The following is a 22,965-nucleotide window of genomic DNA, read 5'->3' on the forward strand; positions in this document are numbered from 1 at the left end:
TGCGATATTGGGAATTGGGAGTTGTTCCCTGGCAGGGTGGGCAGGCCCTGGAAGTGTCCAAGGCCAGGCTGGATTATGGGGCTTGGAGCACCTGGGACAGTGGAAAGTGGAACTGGATGGGTTTTGATATCCCTTCCAGTCCAAACCAGTCTGATTTCTGTGGTTGGGTTGGATTTTTTTGGGTTTCTAGCATTTGAGAAAGGAGTGCAAGGTCACCCAGTGTCCTTCCTGAGCCCTTGTCCTTCTCTGGTGTCTCTTTTTTGAAATGACGGCAGCAAACCCTTTGTTTAATGCTCCAGGGGTTTCCTATTGTCCTATATAATGTCATTCTAATTTAGTCCCTCTTTCTCTCCCTCCTAATGCTCCCCAGCATTTTGTTTACTTCAGCTCTGTAGCCACAGCCTCTCCCTGTGCCTCCTCCTCAGAGGGGAAAATAGCTGAAAAGCTGACAAATTCCCAATCCCTCTCTGCATACATGAATATCTGATTTGTCCCAGCGTGCCTTTTTAGCCAGATGAAGATTCCTCTCCTGAGCTGCCCAGGTATTCAGTGCATTTAGATCCTCACAGAGCTGCTGACAACCCTCTGTTTGTAGCCAGGGCTGAACTCTGGAGCTGGCAGACTTTCACCTGGCATTTAATTCCACACTCTGACACCTTCCCCTCCTCACCCAGCAGTAGGAAAGTGCGTGGGCCAGCTCATCTGGCCTCTTAGCTCGTAGTTTGCTCTTGTTTTTACAACTGAATTGCACTAAAATGGTGTTTCCTGCAGTTCAGCCTTTTATTTTGGACAGCCAACCTCACACCCACAGGGCTTTCCTTTCTCTCCCGTCTCTCTTAGCACATTTCGGGAGAAAAGCCACAAAAATTGAGGGAACAGATTCAAAGTACCCCAAATCTCTGACCTGCTGCCCATCTCATGGAATATGTGCCTGGGTTGAAAGGCATCTCTTCTGACACTGAATGAAAACTAATTTTATCTTCTCATTTTTTCTTTAGAATGAATGTTTCTTGTAATTTTGTCATTGTGTTCTTGCTGCCAGGGCCTTTTTTGTCCCTCCCTGTGATGGTGTTCACAGGGGTCTTAGGATGAGGGAAGAGACGAGAATGACTCCATGTTTCAGAAGGCTTGATTTATTATTTTATGATATATATTATATTAAAACTATACTAAAATAATGGAAGAAGGGATTTCATCGGAAGGCCAGCTAGGAATAGAAAAAGAATGATAACAAAGGTTTGTGGCTCGAACTCTCTGTCTGAGCCAATTGACTGTGACTGGCCATTAATTAGAAACAACCAACATGGGCCAATCACAGATGCCCCTGTGGCATTGCACAGCAGCAGATAATCAATGTTTACATTTTGTTCATGAGGCCTCTCAGCTTCTCAGGAGGAAAAATCCTAAAGAGAGAATTTTTCATAAAAGATGTCTGTGACAACTCCCCATCCTGGCAGCCTCAGGGCGCTGTGGACACAGCCCCAGGAGGGGACACATGACTGAGCACTGCTTACCTGTAGTTACCTTTCTGTTCCAAACCACAGGAAAGCCTCTCCCCCTTTCTTCAAAGGAGCTGTCTCAGGATCATGTCCACAACTCCAGCCTCTCTCCTGTAGGAATATCATGACTTCCAAGTCTGTTCCCCTTCCCTGACTTCAGCAGTGAGCAGGAATCTGTGCTGGGTGTCACTTGTTTGGTGACATTAACAGCCACACTGGCTCCTCTCAGGTTCACCGCTGTGCTAAAATTCCTTCTTGAAGTGTGGACAGAGCAGCTTCCAGGATGGATTGGCATTGCTCACTCTTCTGTGGAAAAGGAAAGCCATGAGAAGGCTGCCCTAGAACAGAGCTAAAGAATAAAGCAGGGATTTATTAAAAGGATCTCCTCCATGGATCCACCTTGGGCAGCACAAGAGCCCAGCCAGGGCTGCACCCAAGGTGAACCAAAATGGGCACAAAATGGACACCCGGTCACGGGGTCTGTCACTTTGATCAGTTCTCCTCCATTTGCATTTTGGAGTTGATTGTCCAATTACAGCTTTAGGTTATGAAGTCCCATCCTGCTTGTTTTTCTCTCTTCACCATTGTTTATACTTCTTGGGCATGGAGCTTGTAACAGTTATCCTTGGTCCCCAGCTAGAGAAGGAATTATTTTGTCTCCCTGCTCTGTGCAGAGACCTCACCATCCCTTAATGTGAAGCTCAGATCCACACACTAAAGCAGCACAGAATCTGAAAAACATGAAAGCTGAAACTGATGGTATCATGGCTCAGCTGCCCATCATGAACTTTGTCTTCTGTGTTTTCCTTCCCCCTGAGTGCCTTGGGAACCCTCCCCTCTCCTATGTTCTTGTCTGATGGTGAGGAATTTTTATCCTCATGTCTCTGCTGCTGAACCCTGGGACAGTTTATATTGCTGTAGGTAAAAGAGGTCTCTTCCCTCCTCTGTGAAACTTTGTTTATTATCAGAATGGTTTGGGTGGGAAGGGACCTTAAATCCCATCCATTCCTACCCCTGCCATGGGCAGGGACACCTTCCACTGTCCCAGGCTGCTCCAGCCCCAAAGTCCAGCCTGGCCTTGGGCACTGCCAGGGATCCAGGGGCAGCCACAGCTGCTCTGGGCACCCTGTGGGAACAATTCCTAATTCCCAATATCCCATCCAGCCCTGCCCTCTGGCAGTTTAAAGCTATTCTGCCTCATCCTGGCATTCCAGGCCTTTATCCGAACTTCTTCTCCAGTCTCAGAGGTTCAGATCTTGTGAACCTCTGAACTTGTGACAATGCCCTGGCAGGAATTGATACCTCACCGATGTGCCATGCAGAGGTCCCTGTGTGTCCATGCTGTGCCGGCTGTTCCCAGCCTGTTCAACTTCACCAGCTCAACTTAATGTCTTCTAAAAACCAGGGTATTTAATAGAATTCATGGAAATGTCAGCTCAGTGCCAATGAAAATATCAAGTAGGGTTATGAAAAGTCAGTGGAAGAGGGGGGGAATGGTATCAGGAACCTGTGGATGTGTGCAGGCTGTCCATTCCTGGAGTGATCTCTGCATTTTAGAGTGCATTTCCTTGTTTGCTTTTCTCCATTCTCCCACGTCTGGCCTCAATCAGAGACAAACTTGTGACCTTGTGTGAGTGTAAGGGTGCTGTTCATTTAAGGACTGTCAGAAAACAATGTTCTTTTTTTTCCTTTATGAGATGTTACAGGAAATTGGTGAAACAATCTTATTTACTTTGACAGCTTTTGAGATTTGAGAATAGCCCACTTTTAAAACATTCCTTTGAGTGATGTGTTATTGCTGGTTGTTAAACTCTGGTTTAGGTGGTATTCCTGGATTTCCTTATGATCTGACTGTTACTTGGATATCTTAATGGTTTCCTAAATACAAACATTTGTGAACCCATTTTGGCCGATCTTTTAGAAATAACCACCAGCACAAGCCCTATGAGTCAAATATCTAAATAAACAATGAAATGTTTCATGTCTAACAAAACTGCTTAACCCATTCCAAGGGATGTGCTGCATTTACACTTAAGAAATTTGCTGGAGCCATTTGAAATGTAGGATTGAGGTTCTTTTTGTGCATCATTTCCCTGTGGCTGTTCCCTCTAGCTCAAAGTTTGCTGGCGCTAATGTGGAATTGTCTCTGTTGCACAGCATTGGGGTGGGGTGCAGTGCTTTTCCCTGGATTTCCCTGTTTCTTAACCCAGTCCTGGGCTGAGCCCCAGCGTGGGCAGCAGGGCAGGGGGGGATTCTGCCCCTGTGCCCCTGGGCTCAGGTGAGACCCCACCTGCAGAGCTGCCCCAGCCCTGGGCCCAGCACAGGAGGGACCTGGGGCTGCTGCAGAGAGCCCAGGGGAGGCACCAGCATGGGCAGAGGGATGGAGCAGCTCTGCTGGGAGGAAAGGCTGGCACAGCTGGGGGGGCTCACCTGGACAGGAGAAGCTCTGGGGTGACCAAACTGTGGCCTGAAGGAGCTACAGGAAACATGGAGAGGACTTTGGACAAGGGATGGAGTGCCAGGACACAGGGAATGGCTTCCCAGTGCCAGAGGGGAAATTTGTGGGATATTGGAAGGGAATTGTCCCTGGGAGTGGGCAGGCCCTGGCACAGGGTGCCCAGAGCAGCTGTGGCTGCCCCTGGATCCCTGGCAGTGCCCAAGGCCAGGCTGGACTTTGGGGCTTGGAGCAGCCTGGGACAGTGGAAGTTGTCTCTGCCCATGGCAAAGGTGGCACTGGATGGGATTTAAGGTCCCTTCTGACCAAAACCATTCTGGGATTCACACCTGGGGCTGAGTTGGTTCAGCTCTGCAGGACCTGAGCAGGGAGGAACAGTTGTTCCTGCCCATGGATGGGGGGGATGGATGAGAGGATCTACAAGGTCTCTGCCAACCCAAACCATTTCTATACTGGTAATCCCTGGCATGTGTACCTACCTCCAGCCTGAAAACAGTTCCTCTAGCAGCCAGGAACCATCTGAAAATCCCTGTGTTTGCACTTCTCCCAAAGTCATCTCCATTATTTTCCTGTCTCCACCATGTCTTGCAAGATCCTATCTTTACCTCTCTTCTGTTCCTCAGAAGCCATTTCTTGCTGGACATTTCACCAAGGAGACACTTGAGCAGATCAAACACCACCTGTGGGAGTTTAAATCCATCCCCAGCAGCTCTGGTGGGCACTCAGTGCCAGCTGTCCCTGGATGAGTGCCCTGTGCCCATCCCAGTGTCCCAACATGTGGGCACACCCCAGCTGAACACGTGAATCACCCACAGATCCAGCAGAACAGAAAACCTGGAAATGTCACATTCGTGCATTCAGCAGTGGGCAGGAGCATTTCTGAGAGTCTGGAAGGGTGGAAGAGAAGGATTTGCTTGGGAGATGTGCAAGCCAAGTGTCTTGGAATAGCCAGCCTGGGTGGATGAGAGCCCTGAGTTGTGTTGTGTTTTTTAAGGAAAGCAGGGATCCACAAAATCCAGAGTGTGTCAGAGAGATTTTACCCCTTGGATTCTCTCCTTTGTGTTATGTAATCTCAGGGAAGGATCCTTGGAGAGAAAATGCTCTGGCAAGGGAGAAATGGGGAAGTTTTTGGGATGGAATCCAATACCTGTCTTGCAGTAAAAGCAATGAAACAAATCTTTGGACTTTTCTATCGAATTATATTTTCATTATTAGCACTTTAATGTGTAATTTTAGCTGTGTGGGCATATTTTGTGAAGGCAAAGGTTATTGAAGAATGGACTGAGCTGCTCCTGCCTAATATGGGTTGTATTTCTTTTAATCTTTTTATGTTAATGTTATTTTTCAGCTGAAGTCTCCTGGCTCTGATATCAGGTTTAGGATATCTTTGCTCTCTCTTTTCTGGAGGTTCTATCTGCACAGCAGGAATTTCAAATGAACAGTGTCACAGCCAAACAGCTTTTGTGACTCAAAACCTTCTGTGGAAACAACATTTTATAGGTGAAATCATACAGGGGGGCTGGAAACAAGAATAAATAAATTGACAATGCATGGAAAAAAGGGTTTTGTGGACAGGAATGAGTGATGAGAAGCTGTAATCCTGTTAATCCATCCAATAGCTGCACTGCTTGTTAAAAAGACAGGAAATAAATCACTGCTATTGATGAAAGCAGGAAACAAAAGTGCTTCTCTCTCCCTTCCTCAGTTATCCCATAAAACTTTTAAATTTCTGTGAGTTTAGTTGAGTTTTCTCTGTGCAAACCTTCCATCTATTTATCAGTCTTCTTTGTTCACTGACAATCAGCAACATTAAATAGTTTTAATCCTTTCAAATCAGCATCTGAAGGATGTTCTGCTTGCAGGAGGGTGGAAAAGTGCCCTTGGAGGGTCTCGAAGGTTTCCCTGCCCACAGCAGGGGTGGAATGAGATGAGATTTAAGGTCCCTTCCAGCCCAAACCATTCTGGGATTCTCTGGCCACCATTGGTACCAAGAGATGGAAAATAAAGAACTTTATAATTGATTATGATTACAATTATAATTGTAATCAATTTACAGTTGTGCAATATAATTGATTATGATTACAATTATAATTGTAGGAAAATAGCTGTTTTGGAGTTTTTGGGGGTGCAAAATGGAAACAAGCATAAAGATTTCCACATTGAAGTAAAAATGTCTTGTTAGTTGACTTTTACATTGCAGGGCTCAGGGACAGGTGTTCTCATTAAGTTTGAAATTAATTTTGAGCTTTTTTGAGGCTTTACTTTGGCCTTGCAGTGGCATCTCATCGACTCTTAAAGAGTCATTTCTGCCAGAAAGACACAGAAAATAACAGCATTAAAGAGTGGGGCAAGAAAAGGAATAAACTCAGTAGTCCTTAGAAGAATGGGGGCAAGCAGGAATATTTGAAGATTAATTATTTGAGTGTAGATACAGAGAAAACACAGAGGATTTTCAAGTTGCTGGTGAAATTTTACTTCACATCCTCATATAAATTGTAATTTTTTTCCTTGTTTCTGTGTTTTTGCTTTCTAAAAATGCTGCCTCCAAGTGAGGGTAAAAATTCAAGAGCTTGGTAACACAAGAAAAAGGGACAGATGCAGCATCAATATTCCACCTTTTTAATGTCTTTATTTATGTGGAACAGATCCTGCAGCTGGGAGAAGGGAATTGAGGTGGGAGCAGGTTTGATCTTGTAATTTAATCTCAAAAATCTTCACATTCCTGAAAGGTCTCATCCAAGGAGATGAGGATGATAAAATCCAACTCAACTGTGCCAGTCCCAGAGCATGAGAGCACTTTAACAAGATTGAGTAAATCCAAGAGTCCATAGGCTGAAATGCTCATGTGTTAATTGCTCAAGGAGTGTGTCAGTGAAATAAAACCTTGAGTAGTGTTTGGATTTTGGGAACCTCCAAAGCTGGAGAAAAGGGCTGGATTTGCACTGTAAATTATTCACTGTAGCACCAGCACAGCCAAATATTTGCTTATGCTTGAATAATTCTTCAGGAAAGCATTTAAGCAGATATTTGACTTCAGCAAACAGAGTTAGTCACACTTGCAGCTGAATCAGAGCCAGAACTGGTTTTAACTCAGAGGTGAAATCTTCCTTCCCTGGCTTTTCTCCTGCTTGGAGAGGGCTGTGAGATGGGATCTGGGACTGGGCATGGGAGGGGGCTGTGGGATGATATCCACCCTTCCAGGCTGCTCCAAGTTACCAGAGGTGATTGCTGAGCTCCTGAGCTGGAATTTGGGTTTGGTTTTGTGGTTAAGCCTCAGATGAGGGTGTTTTCCAGCCCCAGTGAGAGGGGCTCAGTCTCTGGGTGTGGGAGGGACCTTGTGGGATGAGATTCACCTTTCCAGGATGTCCTGAACTACCAGAGGTGATTCCTGAGCTGGAATTTGGGTTTGGTTTTGTGGTTAAGCCCAGCTAAGGTTGTTCTCCAGCCTGGCAGGTGTTCTCTGGATGTGCCCCACCAGTGAGAAGGGCTCAGGGCATGGTAGAATGGCTGTGAGCTGATCTTCAGCCTTCCAGGGTGCTCCAAGCTACCAGAGGTGATCCCTGAGCTGGAATTTGGGTTTGGTTTTGTGGTTAAGCCTCAGGTGAGGGTGTTTTCCAGCCCCAGTGAGAGGGGCTCATTCCCTGGGTATGGGAGGGACCTTGTGGGATGAGATTCACCTTTCCAGTATGTCCTGAACTACCAGAGGTGATCCCTGAGCTGGAATTTGGATTTGGTTTTGTGGTGAAGCCCAGCTGAGGGTGTTTTCCAGCCTGGCAGATGTGCTCTGGATATGCCCCACCAGTGAGAAGGGCTCAGGGCATGGTAGAAGGGCTGTGAGCTGATCTTCAGCCTTCCAGGATGTCCCAAGATGCCAGAGGGGTTCCCTGAGCTGGATTTAGGGTTTATTTTTGTGGTTAAGCCTGAGGTGAGGGTGTTTTCCCGCCCCAGTGAGAGGTGCTCAGTCCATGGGTATGGGCATGACCTTGTGGAATGAGATTCACCTTTCCAGAATGTCCTGAGCTGGAATTAGGGTTTGGTTTTGTGGTTAAGCCTCAGGTGAGGATCTTTTCCAGCCCCAGTGAGAGGGGCTCAGGAGCTGCTCATCAGAAGGAACCCCCCTGAGATATTCCATGGAATTCATGGAGATGAATTCCATACCAGGTGAGGTGACTATCAGCACTATGAGGCAAAACAGATTTTGGAGTGTTTTTTTTTTGGTGTGTGTCTGTTTTGTGGTTAAATAATGTTCTGGCAGCTTTTTCTCATGCTGGCACTTCAACAGAATTGTTTGGGTGGCAAAAATCAAACATTTGGGACACAGAGTTTTTAGTGAACTGTAGCTTTAACCCAGGAGCACTGTCAGACTCTAAAGCAAGTTCCTCTCCTTTCTGGCTTCTGTAAGAGGCTTTTTCCTGCTGTTTTACTGGCATTTCTGATTTATTATGGCACCAGTTCTCCAGAATAAGCAGTTGCACTCCCTGTTTTATGTCTACAAACTTTAAGAGCGTTCAGCTGATCAGTAATAATGATGAATCTTATAAAAAATCCATCCCTCTATAATTTTTTTGTTGTGTTAAAGCAACTCAGTCGCGTCAACCTTTAAAAAATAAATACTTTTAAAGATTTATCACAATTGTAGGGTGCAAAGAGCATCCCCACTAAGCAAAGTGGGTCACTCCTGATGCTTGAAGTAGTTCAGGCTTGTTGAGTAAATAATAGCTGTATTTATTTTATTTGTATTTTATTTATATAACAGATATAAATGGGTGTTTAATTCCTTTTTAAATGCTGAGTTACTCATCCAGCCACAGCAGTGTCTCAGGAACCACTGTTTTTGACAAATACATTAAATAGCAAATATTTGTTGACGTGTCTAATGAATTAATAATGCTCACTTAGTGATTTCTGTTGAAGTTTGTCAGGGCTTTGAACCCACTGTAGGAGCAAGAACTGCAAAGTGTTTGCCTCCAAATTGTTTTCAGATTTCCTGCTTGTGGAGAACACTCAGAAGTTGTTGCTGGTGGCAGTTTGGGTGGTGTGGGCACTCCCACAGTCCATGTTTCCTATGGAATTGGGTGTGGATGTTGCAGTTCTGGGGTGAGGGAGCCAGTGGCAAATCTGGCCAAAAATTTAGATTTTCCTTTTTTTATTTCCCCCACTGATTCATTTCAAGTAGTCAAGAAAGATGGAGCTGTTGGAATGAGCCCAGAGGAGGTCATGGAGCTGCTCCAGGGCTGGAGCCAGGCTGGGAAGGTTCACCTGGAGAGAAGGCTCCAGAAGAGCTCAGAGCCCTTCCAGGGCCTAAAGGGGCTCCAGGAGAGCTGGAGAGGGACTGGGGACAGGGAATGGAGGGACAGGACACAGGGAATGGCACCCACTGCCAGAGGGCAGGGAGGGATGGGATATTGGGAAGGAATTGGGAGTGTGGGGAGGCCCTGGCACAAGGTGCTCAGAAAATGGTTCTTTATTTCAACCAATGCCATGTTCCTCCCTGTTCCAGCTTCTAATGAAAGCAAAGTTTTGAAACCTGTAGTAACACCAGATCTAAAAGGAAATAATTATTGGATGTTACTTATTATTATTCATCTACTATATGTCATATTCTTGCTCCTCTAAATACATTCAAAGTGCTTAGAAGTCATAACTCAGATTAATTTCCTTCATCTCTTAAAACTTAAAATGAGAATTTTTTTTCAGGAAAATACTGAGTCTTGTAGACATTTTGTGTGTCTTTACAGATCCTCCTTCTCTCATCAACTCGTAGTTTTTCCTTGCCCTGGCTGGAGTTCAACCTTATTTCTTAGAGGTTGTCAACCTTTTGGCACTTTGTGGTAAATTGTGATTTGTTCTGAGCTATTTCCAAGTTAACAGAATCATTTGAACTTAATAGTGTCATTTTCTGTACTTTATAGTCCTGGCTTTTGGGAGTTTTATTTGTTTTGGGTTTTTTTGTAATTTGGTTGTTTTTTTCTGGTATTGAATTGAAGGAAAAAACCAGGATTTTTCTTGTGTTGTAGTCCAGTTGCATAGAGAGTTACTTATTCTGGGAGCAGCAGTGTTGCTATCCTTGTGGTTTAACTTGACATTTCATCAAAATCAAAAATAAATCTGTCAAGATTCCATCCTAAAAATCTCTCAGGAGCAGACTCCGCTCAAGGGTGTCAGCTGAGCTCTGAATAACTTTCTAAAATAGAACATCGTGATTGGCGAGCTGGATTTATTTTGTTTTTCAAGGTTGTAAAATCAAATATCAGAAGCCTCAGAAGTGAGTTTGTGCGCTTCTTTTTAGGTGCGATAAAACCTAAAATCTCTATTTGGATGGGATTTTTTACTTAGGCTGACCTGAAGACACCATGAGTCTCCTGAGTTTCTGTATTCTGAGATTTGAGGTGTAAAAGGCTGGAGTCAACAGCACCTAATGGAATTGCACTGCTTCAAGTGGAAAAGCAGCTGAGCCCACTTCCTTCAGGAAATTCTGTTAACAGGGGAGCAAACAGTAGTGAAACACTGAGAAATTCCTATCCCTAAAATTCCCAGGAGGTTTCATAATGATGATTAACTGGAATCTGTTTGGGTGATGTGCAAACAGCCTTGATTTCCAAGTAGTCAGCAGGAATGTATAATGAGAAAAGTAATTTTGGTGGTTTTTGGGAAGGTGCTGTTGCAAATTCTAGAATGACTTTGGAATGTGCTAAGTTTGCATGACAGTAACCAAATGAACATTTTGGGAAGGAGAAGGGAGGGAAAAGGCCCTTTTAAGCAGTTCTGGTCTCCTCTCACATGGGAATAATAAATAGTTCCTTTGGGAATAGTCTGGAATCCTCCTTTGAGCTGCCTCTAACTTCCCATTTGAGCTGTCAGGGTTGCTGCCTTCTCTCTGAGGTTGTTCCCTACAATTCCCTGAGAGAAGCTGATAGTGAGGAGAGGGGAGCTGGGTCTCTTCTCCCAGGGAAAGGTGAGAGGAAACGGCCCCAAGTTGTGCTGGGGGAGGTTTAGATGGAATATTGGGGGAAGGTTCTTCATGGAAAGGGTTGTAAAGCACTTGATGGAAAGGCATGGAAAGGTTCTTCATGGAAAGGGTTGTAAAGCACTTCATGGAAAGGTTCTCCATGGAGAGGGATGGAAAGGTTCTTCATGGAGAGGGTTGTAGAGCCCTGGATGGAAAGGGTCTTCATGGAAAAGGTTGTAAAGCTCTTCATGGAAAGGTTCTTCATGGAAAGGTTCGTAAAGCACTTTATGGAAAGGTTCTCCATGGAGAGGGATGGAAAGGTTCTTCATGGAAAGAGTTGTAGAGCCCTTTATGGAAAGGGATGGAAAGATTCTTCATGGAAAGGGTTGTAGAGCCCTTCATGGAAAGGGATGGGAAGGTTCTTTATGGAAAGGGATGGGAAGGTTCTTTATGGAAAGGGATGGGAAGGTTCTTTATGGAAAGGGATGGGAAGGTTCTTTATGGAAAGGGATGGAAAGGTTCTTCATGGAAAGAGTTGTAAAGCACTGGAAAGGTATTGGAATATGTATCCCAATATAACCAGTTAGATGGTGCCTAGGCCAGTTCTGACCTTCGCTGCTTGGCCAGAGGCAGCACTGTGGTGTTTAACCCCAGAGGTACCTTGGCTGGCGGCAGAGTGCAGCGGGGCACAAGACAGGACTCCGTTCTCCTCAGGAGAGAGCTTCTGGCGATGGTGGAGAGAAAGGGAATGGGTTCTGCTAGAAGGTAGCCAGATGTTTATTCCATGAGTACAGATACGTCTGCACTGGGCCACTGCTGGTAACAGAATGAAGCCGCATGGTCTCATTCACATTTTAAGCTCAGGACAGGGGAAGGGGAGGGGACAGGTGAGTCACCAACCAGGTGAAGGGGCAGGGTCTCAAGGTACTAGGGACACCTATCACACGACGCCTTGCTGGTATGTTAGCCTGATTGACAGGGACACTCAGCGAGGGGCGAGGGGGAAGGGAGAAGGTAAAACAGGATATTGCAACACACCACAACAGAAAGGGCTGCCCTGGGGCAGTGGTGGAATCTCATCCTTGGAGTTGTTCAAGGCACGTGTAGATATGGCGTTTGAGGACAGTGGTGACCATGGTGGTGGTGCTGCTTGGATTTCACGACCTGAATGGTCTTTGCCAACCTGAAGAATTCTGTCACTCCACAATTCTCTGCTGGAATTTGGTCAGAAGCCGCTGTAGAAGGGCAAGGGTAGAGAAGGAGGAAGGAGGGTGCTTGGCATGGCTTGAATTCCTGGGTTCTGTGACCTGGAGCTGCACTGTCAAGACAAACATTGGTCTGAAATGGGAACCAACAGTCCCATGAGATCTGTGCTGGGGCTTCCTTCTTTCATGGCCAATATTGAAGTTCTTTCTGTGCCAACTACCTGATGCTGGAGACAGGTTGGGAAGAGTCCAACATGAGGGGAGATGGAGTTTGGAAAGGCCTCTCTGCATCCTTAACCCCTGGATGAGGAGTGGAGCAATGTGTTCAGTGTAGAATTTGAGATGGTTTTGCTGCTGCCCTTTATTTCTCCAGCATGTTCGTTAAAATCCAGTAAAGTCACCTGCAATCCATGGCTTTGACAAAGGGAAAGGGGGCTGTGCTTACTGTGAGTGTGCCTCATAAATCACAGGATAAAATCATTGCATTTGGGGAAGAACCTCTGACATCCTGGAAATCCCACCCATGTGAGGTGTCCTGCAAGCAAACTCAAGATATATATATTTTATTTATATTATCAACCACCTAGAAACTATAAATACTTGAGTAAATATGGGCCACTCAGTCTGGTTTATTACAATTCCCTACTTGCTGTCCTTCTCCTGTGGAAAAATCCCCACAGGTTTTCCTCAAACTCTTGGCACACAGTTGTTTTGTAGGTTTGTTTCATTTTTAATAAATGCAGCTATTTTTTTTACAATAACTTGGTTTATATTGCTAAAAACATTTTCATTCCATGCTCCTGTCATTGTATTTATCCCAAACTTTTTTATTTTGAATGAGTATTTTTAAATAACTCAGTTCTGGGCTGCAGAATTGTAATAATTCTTTTTATTGGAACCATGAACCAGAGGTTTTTTAACTGTATAATGTTTGCACTCCAGGTAGACTCTGGAGTTCAGCCAGACTTGTCTTGGGGATTTTGGTGGGGCATTTTTTGTTTATTTGGGTGGTTTTTGTTTGTTTTGGGGCTTGAGGGTGGGGTGGGGGGGAAGGGAGAAGGTTGTGGGGTTTTGTTTTGGGTTTTTATTTCCCCTGGGGGGGCTTCTTTGTTTTGTTGGTGGTTTTATTTTTTTTGTTGTTTTCTTGCTTTTTGTTTTTTTGTTGATTTCTTTTGTATTTTTTTATGTTTGTTTGCTTTTCTTTGTTTTTAATTTTAATTTGTTGATTGTTTTTTCTGGTGTGGTGTTAGTGGTGTTTTTTTCTTTTTTTTATTTTCCTGGACACAACCCAACAGCCTGTGTCCTTAAAGAAGGCCACCCTCAGGGATCATTCCCATTTTTCCCAAGCAATGCCTTTGAATCCTGGGTCCCTCTGGCTTTTTGCAGTGAACCCTCATTATAATCAGTGTGATTTCTCTGCTACAGTTGCTCCTCCAAAGTGCCTGAAAGCAGGAAGGATACCATGAATACTTTATTGCAGGAAAATTATGGAAATCAGACCTGATTTAAGCCAGAACCTTGCATTTTCATGACTTGGAGGGCTGTGAATGCACAGCTATTGAGTTAATGAGTACACACTTTAATGCTGATTAGGGGTTCTCCTTCCTTATTTTATTTATTTTTGTGGCTGAAACAAGGCCATGCTCTTAGTATCCCCTGTGAAAAACTTTGCAGTGGCTCAGCTTTGTGCAGGTTGAGTAATAAATGTGTCAAATCCCTCTCTTGCAGCTCTGCCTTGAGTGAAGTTTGACAGAAAATGGTCCAGCAGCTTTGTCTCTGGAAATGGTTCACAGTGGGGACGGCACTCGCTGCTGTCCTGGCATGGGCTCTGGCCCAGAATGATGAAGGTAAGGGTTTGCCTGAGGGGTGGAGCTCTGGGAGGGCTGGGATGCCTCTGGAATTTCATTGGAATGGGTTTTTTCCCCCAAAAAAATTAATATTTGATGAAGTAGTTCGACAGGAAAAGAGGTTCCAAGAAAGGAAGGTCTGGGTGTGTTTTGTGTTTCATGGCTGCAGCATCCAGTGATGATTGCATTTCCTGAAGCTGTTGATTTAGCAGGCAAGATAAAATCTTCAGTTATGCTTACTCAGTGTTGGACTCGAGCATCAAAATTGGTTTTGTCGTATTCATTGTGCAAGCTTTAACAGTACACTTTACTTTGTTCATAAATCAGCAGTTACGGTTGGAACAGCAGATTGAGAGAATGGTTAATGACCAAAAATTTTGGAAAAAAATCCACAGTGAGAAACAATTCTTCAGGAACCCTGAAACATGGCACCAGTTGCTTGTGTTCCTCCTCAGAGCATCTTGGCTGAATTTGAATTAAAAGACAGCAGAAATGTGTCCTGCCAGTGATCTCTGGTAATTAAAAATTACAGGCCTGGATAACTGATTAGGGTTTATTCTTTTGAACAATTTAGCAGCATTGAAGGGCAAATTCTGTCAGAGTTGTTCCTGAATACTCCTGGGAATAATGAGTGGGATAAGTGAAAACTGAGTGTGGCTTCAGAATGTCTGTAATGAAGTTGCTCATTATCCATGGCACTCCATGTGGGTAGAGCTGTAATTGTACAAATTTATGACTTTGGCATCTGGGTTTTGGTTTAAAAACCTCTATTTTGTCAGCTAGGAAGGAAAGTAATTTTGCTTCCATGTGAAGTCTTCAGTCCTGCTTGAATTATGCTTTTTTCTTTGCTCTCCAGTTGAAAGTCTCTGTTTCTTGTTTGACTAATTGCTCTCCAAATGTCCTTTTATTCCTTTCCATCCCCCAGCCCAACCCTCCCCATAACCTACAAGAAAGCTAATTTAATTTTCTCCATTTTTACACCCTGTCATAATCACTGTCACTCCCGACACTGAAGTGGACGAGCTGCTCACATTTCACATATTTGCTCTGTGCTGGGCTACAATCAACTGGGTTTTACTCATTTATTGCAGTGGAGGAGTGGGGCCATCAGGCTGGTAGAGGTTGACCTTGGGGGTGGTTTGAGGAGGAAGATGCTGGTTTGGGTGGAGGAGAAAAGGCAGGGTGGCCTCTGGCATGTCCAGCAGCACAGGAGGACATGGGAGAGCAGTGGGAATAATGGTGGGAAGCAAAGCAGGATCATGGGGGTGTGGAGAACCCTCAGGGCAGGCTGAGGAAAACAAAAAACAGCAACACTTTTAAGTGGGATTTTTATTTGTGTTCATGCTGGCAGCATCACATCTCTCCAAAAAGGCATCTTTGAGGAGGATGAAATGAGGATTTTTGGTCTTGTGTGATGGTGGAGTGTGCAAAACACAGATGTCCCAGACAGGACAGGAGCAATTTGATCTCCTGGAGGGGAAAAAGGGATCCCTCAGGGTTCCATTTCCTTTGTACTCATATGACAATTTCTCACTTCTGTGTCCTTATCCCAAGATTGTTGAGAATCCTTTTTCTTCCAGGTGATTTAGAGGAAGGGAAGAGCCACCACTCTTTAATGGCAGTGTCCTGTGACTCAGTAAATACAGCAACTCCCTTACTTCAAAGGGGTCTGAACATAATTTTGGGGTGGATTTTTTTAGCCTGGCACGTGCCAATATATTTATCACAGAAACCATGCTTGATTTTATCTTTGGTAATGGTCTCTTACACGGCCTGAGCAGGACAGCTTTGTTATAATGAGTATAAATTTGCTGGCTGTAGCCAAAATTCCTGCTGCTTTTTTCAGGGTGACAGTTCAGAAAAGCTGTTTCTTGAGGAATATGCAGCACCCTGATACAAACTGAACTGATTTCTTCCCCCATACTGTGTTCAGGGAAGGGTAAATGGAGCTAAAAGCACTTTGGATAAATTTCACAGGGGTGTAATAGAGGAAAAATGAGCTGGAAATGGATTTAAGCCAAGGTGGGGGACTGGTGACTCAGCAAATGGCACCCAGCTAATGAGGCAATGCTTACAGGCATAATTACTTGGAAATATGTTTCTTACAGCTAAATAGAAAACTCTGTTCAGGGCTGGGCCTGGAGGAGTTCTGATGTGCAGGAACAGAATTTGTAACCTGAAATGTAACATAGAAAAGATGTGTTCTTCTGGCAATTGCCGTTTCCTACCAGGGCAGTTCTCTTAACAGCAGAATAATAACTATAAATAAATAAAAAAATCAACTTTGGCAGGAATTATGGGCTATTTCTTTGCAACCAGCATGCCAGTCCTCCATTTTCCTGGTGGGAGCTGTGGATGTTGACTCAGTTTCTTGCCCCTCTTGCTGCATTTTGCTTCATTAGCTCATAATTTCTCTGTTTCACATGTTGTACTTGACCTCCCGTGTCACCAAACCCTCCCCAGCCACAGCAATTAATGATGTCCCCAAGTCACTTCATCCAGGAGTGCCTTGGTCAGGCTGCTTTTTTCCCTAAACTTCAGTAGGAAGTTTCTCCAGGATCCCATCTGCTCCTGGTGAAATTCAAGTACCTCCCATCTACTGTAGTCCTTTTGTATTCAAACCCACCCCTCTAATTATTAAAAACCCCCAAGACTTTTGTTACCAAGCCATGTCATCAGTCCTAATTTACTGTTGATGAGCCCATTCAGTGTTTAATTTCAATGCTTTCATGCTGTAATCCTTTTGTTCAATCCTGTGGTGCACCAGAATAAAAGTTAGGCTTGAGTGTGGATGGGGAATATTGTGAGTATTTTTGGTTTTGTTTTCTGAAAGGAAGAGATCTGGTTTTACAGTTCCTGCTGTTGTCTCTCTTCCAAACAGCAGAAATACTGCAAAGGTTGGATTTTTTTTCCATAATATTTTAACTTAAGTAAAAGTAGAAATGTCACTTGTAGCTGTGCAATATGTGAAATTAGGTCAGCTGAAGTCTCTTTTATTTTTCCAGTGCTGCGTTATTGAATTCAGAGGCAAACTCTGAGGCTAAAGGAATCAGGAAGGACGAAGGTGGAAACACAGGACCAAATTTCTCCTTTTTTTTTTCCTTCTCTAATCCAATCTCTATGGCTCAAAGAAGAAAATTTAGCAGGAATTTTTGGCCACCAAAGAAGGCTCCTGAATTCAAAACTTTCTGCCCTTTTATGCCAGATGAAACCAATCCAGCAGCAATTATTTGCCAATTAACATATTTAATTATGTTGAGTCCATATCATTCATGAAAATACAAATGTGAGCTGGGGTGGGACACAAATAATTTATTCTTTACTCTTAAAAGATTAAGAGAAGGCAAAAATCATTCTGGTCCCTTTTAAAAACCAAAAGCAAATGTGGAGATCCACCCACAAAATTTGCAAAGGATCAGTTCTTGGGGTTTTCACAAGTAGTGAAATGGGGCTGTGACTTGTGGGGATCTGCTTCATACCATGCAATCTTTGAAGGGCTTTTGGAAGATTTTTGTGGGGCTGCTTTTAACCTAAAGTGGTTTTGCACTTTTTTTAATACGTGACTGAAAAGAACACTTAAAGGTCCTTATATTTTTCCTGAAGATTTATAGCTTTAAAAGAAGAATAGTAACAAAAATCCTGAATTCATCTGCTCAGAGATGAGCCCATCCTGGTCCTTTTGTTACCTTGTAAATTTGGGTTGTGCTTGAGGGGGTTGGTGTCACCTGTCCCTCACATTCCCCTGACCCAGGGGCCTGTCACACCCCAAAAATGTCAATACTCAAGTCCTGGAGCCAGTGGAACCACAGGATCATTTTGTTTGGAAAAGACCTTGAAGAGCAGCAAGTCCAATAATGCTGGGGATGAGGATTTCTAGAAGAGTCTCCATTGCAGAAATCTCCTGGAGCTGTTCATGAAATCATCCCTTCTGACTCACTTGAGGAATAATACTTGTTTATCCCAGAGGAGATGCAAACAGGATGTTGGATGTATTTCTCTGGGCATGTATGGCTAAGAAGGAATGCTCTCTTGATTATTTAATGTTGGTTTTTCAACTCTATTTGGACTTATCACTGTAGTTCTTCCAATCTTTTGGTTTCAGGCTCATTTCCTTCCTTTTCCTTCCTTTCTGCTTGACTGTGGAACAAGAGATGAGCCATGGACACCTGCACTGTGGGGTATGGATCTCACTGCTGGCTCAGTGGTTTTGTTTCATTCTGAAACAAAATTTCACAAAATAAAACTGAGGCTAATCAGAAGATTTGCTCATCCAAATATGGATTTCCTTTCCTAAGTGTTCAGCAGATGGGTATTTTTTTATCAGAAAGTAACAAAGAAACCCCATTTAAATGGTTTTTGCCACTTCCCTGAGTGGGGGTGACTTTTTAAGTAAGTTTTTTTTCTGTGAAAAACACAACTGTTCACTTTTGCACCAGGACTGTTCACCCCAAACCTCTTGACCTGGTTTTCAAGGCCCCCTCTATTAGTTAATGTCTTTATTCAGTCTAACAATCTTCTGCTACAAAAATTAAATCACTGAGGGCCCTTACAAATCACCTGAAGAGGCTATTTTAGAAAGAAAATAGTTTCACATCTTGATCTATTACTGTTGGGCAGGAAATTAACTGGGGAAAATGCATATTTGAGTACCTGGAGCTCATGGATCATTCCCTGAGCCCTGCACTGTACAGATGCAGGGAGAGGAGAGAAATGCCACCAGGTCCTTGCCTGAGGGAACGTGTCTGTTCTTGGGAACAGGAGTCATTTGTGTGTTTTATGGGCTCTTGGTGCTTTTGGTTGGGAGCTGTGCCCTTGTTCCTACAGGGAAAAGAGCTCTACTTGATGTTGGGGAGTTGTAGCAGAGCCATTAAGTTCCTCTGAAGGGTTTAGTTCTTCAAAGTGTCTTTGAGTGCCACCAGCAGCACTTTGAGGCGACAGAAGATGAATTTCCCTGCGGTGAGAAGTGAGTTATTCATAAAATAGGGGCACTGAACGGAGGTTCATCTCAGTTAATGTACAGATTTTAGCCTTGGTATAAAAGGGACTGAGTATCCTGGGATCTCCCTGTGGCTGTGCTGGGAGGGATGAGGCAGGAAACTGCTTCTGGAGAAGTTGGAAATTCCAAATCCCAACAGCCTTGGAATCACCAGACTGTGGGATCTGGCTGGGAATGAGCCTCTCCCAGGCACTGGACTCACAAGGGTTTTTTTCTGCTACCAAGTTGAGCATCTGGGTGCCCAGGAAGGGCTGAGGGAGCTGGGAGGTGCCACTAGGTGCCCACTGAGCTCCTTCAACCTCAACCACCTTGGGATCCTGTGTTTCTTCTGCCCACGTGTTGTATTATTTGGGTTTCAGGCTATCCAACATCAATGCTCTTTAATTCTTTAAAATTGAACTGTCCTGAGCCATCCCTTGGTGAGGGAAGGCTGTGAGAACTGAGCTGGTTCCTTTCTTTTCTTGGGACTGGTTCTTTTCCTCCAAGGGCTGGGGTCCTCAAGGTGCTGCTCCCACCTGGGAAGGGAACTCCTGGTGCAGGAAAAGCAGAAACCCCCCTAAAAGTGCCCTGGAACACTTTGTGTCCCTTCCAGAAGAGTTGTTCACACTTTGGGACTTGCAGCTTTAACTCCAGCGATGTTTCTAGGGCTGAACTCCTAAAAAATCATCAACCATTGTGTCTGTGCACTCATATGTTGGTTTGTAGCCCTGTGTGTGAGCAGAGCCACTGCAGCTCCTCAGTCATGAACTTTCTGGGTTATTCTTCACTCCTGAAGACATTTTGTGTCTGTTCCTGAAGACTTGGAAGGCCAAAACGTTTCCTTTCTGGTTTTTCTCTTCAGCAGAAACACATTTACAGCTTAGTCAGGCCACTGGATTTTAGTACTAAGGCAGCTCATATAAATGGAATCTGTTTCTTTACTAGGAAGCCTAAAATGTACATATTTTAACTTTGGAAGGAAATCAGGCTTTGAAACTCTGTTTGAAGGGCAATAATTTAATTAGTTTGACTTTCAAAGAACTAAGTGTGACACTATGACTGGCAGCATTTAAAATCTGCCTCAGTGTCATGTCTTTCATTTCATATTCCACCAGTAATTTCTGTTGCCTGTTCAGTTTTAGATTTTATTGGCAAAATTGTATTTGTAACAACAGTCTGGAAGCACAGAATTCCTGTCTCTTGGTGACATGGAAGGTCAGGAATCCTTTTCTTACCTGGTGCCCCATCATGTTTCTTTCCAAACCTCCTTCTCATTTCTCTTTAAGAATTATTTTCTGAATCCTTATATGTGCCTGTCACATGTGGACAGAAAACTGTGATAGAAATTACAGAAACCCTCTTACTGTGGTTTAATATTGTTTTTTCTCTCTTTTTTTTTTTTTATGAGAAGTAGCTGTTTAAAACAAGGCACAGGAACTTGAGCTTGATCAAAACTGGTTTTTGTAGGATTTGATTTTCACATAACAAGAACACAATCAGGACTGTATCCCTCAGGGCAAGGGTTTGTGTGTTCTGAATCACTTCCAGTGCCCAAAAACTTCCTTGTGGATGGTGATTATGGACTCTTCCTTCAGAAGGCTTTTTCTGACTGAAGCTCGTGGAAACTCTGGGATTTTACATGGAATGCCCATGGTGAGGAAATATCTGGGGATTTGAACCAAAAATCCTAAAATACCCTCAAGAACCCCAAACCAAACTCTCTTCCCCACACCTTTGCCACAGACATTGCTGGAATTTTTTGAATGCCCAGGTGTGATCACTCCCATCCAAACACTTTCATCTCTTCTGGAGAATCTCTGTTGGAAGACAATAATTTTCCTTTTTCTTTTTTTCCCTCCTTTTTTAACATGCTGAAAAGACAACTTTTGGATTAGTTTGGGAAAAAATAGTAAGAACAAAAAAGAACTTCTGTGCTTTGCAGTATTTATTAGACAGTGTATTGAGGCATGGCGAGTTTTAAATTGGCAGGGAGATGAACAGCTGAATATGTAGGCAGAAATCAAATGTTTAAATAATGCCAAATTATCCTGCTGCACATTGTTTAACAGGACTGCAGTGGGGAGGGCCAAGGAGGTGGGGAAGGAAGCAAGGAGAGAAAATGTGGTTTTCAATTGGATTAGACAGAAATAGGATTTCTCTGCAATTGAAGGTTTAGTTCTAGTCTGAATTATCCTGGAAAGCTGATTTGCACAGGAAGAGGGTTGTGGTGTTTGTGTTTGCCTTCAATATTGTTTCAGTTCCTTTTTGTGAATTTAATGGTGCTCCTTGATCACTTCTCATTTCAGAAACATTTGAATGGGGTTTAACTTCAAGGAATTGCAACCTCTTGGCCCTCTTTAAATGTTCAGAGCAGGAGACCACGGAATCCCAGAATTATTTAGGCTGGAAAGGACCTCTAAACCTGGGACTGATCCCCACCTTGTCCCCAGAGCACTGAGTGCCACCTCCATCCCTTCCTTGGACACCTCCAGGATGGGGACTCCAAACCTCCCTGGGCAGCCCATGGCATCTGAGACATTTTTTGGTTCTGTACCAGAATATCTTCATTTTTAGTCTCTGATTTATAATCTGCTGATTTTGCTAGCAATGTTGATACAGCATGAAATATTTGATTTATTTGTCCCTTTTGAGTTGACTTACTGAGCAAGTCTGCCATGGGATAATTGCACACCTTATTTCTATGCAGAATTTTTGAATTGTGAATTATTTGGCCCTAGAGGGGAACACACAGGGTTAAATATCTTAGGGCTCCCTCATTTAAACATTTAATTTGATCTCCCAGCTGGTCTTAACTTAAACCAAGGTTTCTGGTGTTGCCTGGTGTCACTTTTCTCTGTGACCAGTTGGCCAGTGCAGCCTAATTGTGTTTCTTGAGAAGTGGCCAGGCTTTTGATTTAATTCTAAATAACACAGCACAAGATTTGATTACTGCAAAATCATAGGAAATTTTGAAAAAACTTAGAGGAAAAAAATAAAAGAAAAGAAAACAGAGTGGAGTAGGTTTTTTATTCCACACATTGGTGCTGGATGAAAGTTTCTGGTGTTGAAATTCTATTTTCCCACCTTCTAGCATAAAACCCAATGGATTTTACTATTGTTTTATTTTACTACTGCTAAGAGATTTTACTCTATGCAAAAATTTCTTGACTCCTCAGACTTTTTGTTTGATAAAATGGTTGGGATCTTGCTGCCTGAATTATTATAAAGCTTAGTGTGCTGCTGTTTTGTTTAGAAGGTGAAGTTTCACATCCACAAGTCAGAAACTTCAGCTCTGCTCCTTCTTCAATGGTTTGGGGTTTTTTTTAAGCTTTCCAAGTTTTCCCTTACTGTTTTTTATTGCAAATATAATTGCACAAATCTCGGCAGTGTTCTTTGTGACTTTGACATTTTTGAAGGGTTTTCTATAAAAGACAAGAGACATTTTGTAGAAAGAGACTTTTCATGAGGATGTAGAGTGACAGGAGAAGGGGGAATGGATTTAAACTGGATGAGGGCAGGGAGGGATGGGATATTGGGAATTAATTGTTCACTGGAAGGGTGGGCAGGCCCTGGATCCCTGGCAGTGCCCAAGGCCAGGCTGGACTTGGGGCTTGGAGCAGCCTGGGATGGTGGAAGGTGTCCCTGCCCATGGCAGGGGATGGAACTAAAAATAGCCCTCAAAAAGTCCCTTTTCACTCAAAATATTCTATGATTCTGAACAGTTACTCTGCTATTACAGAAACACAAAGGATACAGGTTCTTCAGTGCTTTGGGGCGTTTTTAAAATTTATTTTGGATTTTTTTTTTTATTCTTGTTGTTGTATTTATAGAAAATATACAGAGAACTCCGCGTTAATGCTCCTAATCCATCTATCAAACAAAAGTCTCTTCTCACTCTGCAGTGCTGTGCTCCACAGGATTCACTGCTGCCCCATTTAATTGGGATAGATTTCCTACCAGGACAAAGGTATTTTGTGAGTTTATCCTAAGAATCACATCTTATAGAATATGGTGTTTCAGTGAAGGGGGAACTAT

General features: G+C 43.5%; 1 protein-coding gene across 10 annotated transcripts in view; it reads left to right on the forward strand.

Annotated features, from left to right (window-relative positions):
• Nucleotides 1-22,965, forward strand: part of PCDH15 (protocadherin related 15) — a 634,585-nt gene that overhangs the window by 353,002 nt on the left and 258,618 nt on the right. For all 10 annotated transcript variants that reach the window (XR_010440717.1, XR_010440719.1, XR_010440716.1 and 7 more), the window contains one exon: nucleotides 13,837-13,955. Coding sequence is in view for 3 of the 10 variants with exons in the window: in XM_064716157.1 (XP_064572227.1) it covers nucleotides 13,865-13,955 (91 nt within the window). In the remaining 7 variants the exon portion in view is untranslated. The remainder of the gene's footprint in view (nucleotides 1-13,836; nucleotides 13,956-22,965) is intronic.

Source organism: Zonotrichia leucophrys, chromosome 6 (assembly GCF_028769735.1).
Source record: "Zonotrichia leucophrys gambelii isolate GWCS_2022_RI chromosome 6, RI_Zleu_2.0, whole genome shotgun sequence".
Taxonomy (NCBI): Eukaryota; Metazoa; Chordata; class Aves; order Passeriformes; family Passerellidae; genus Zonotrichia; species Zonotrichia leucophrys.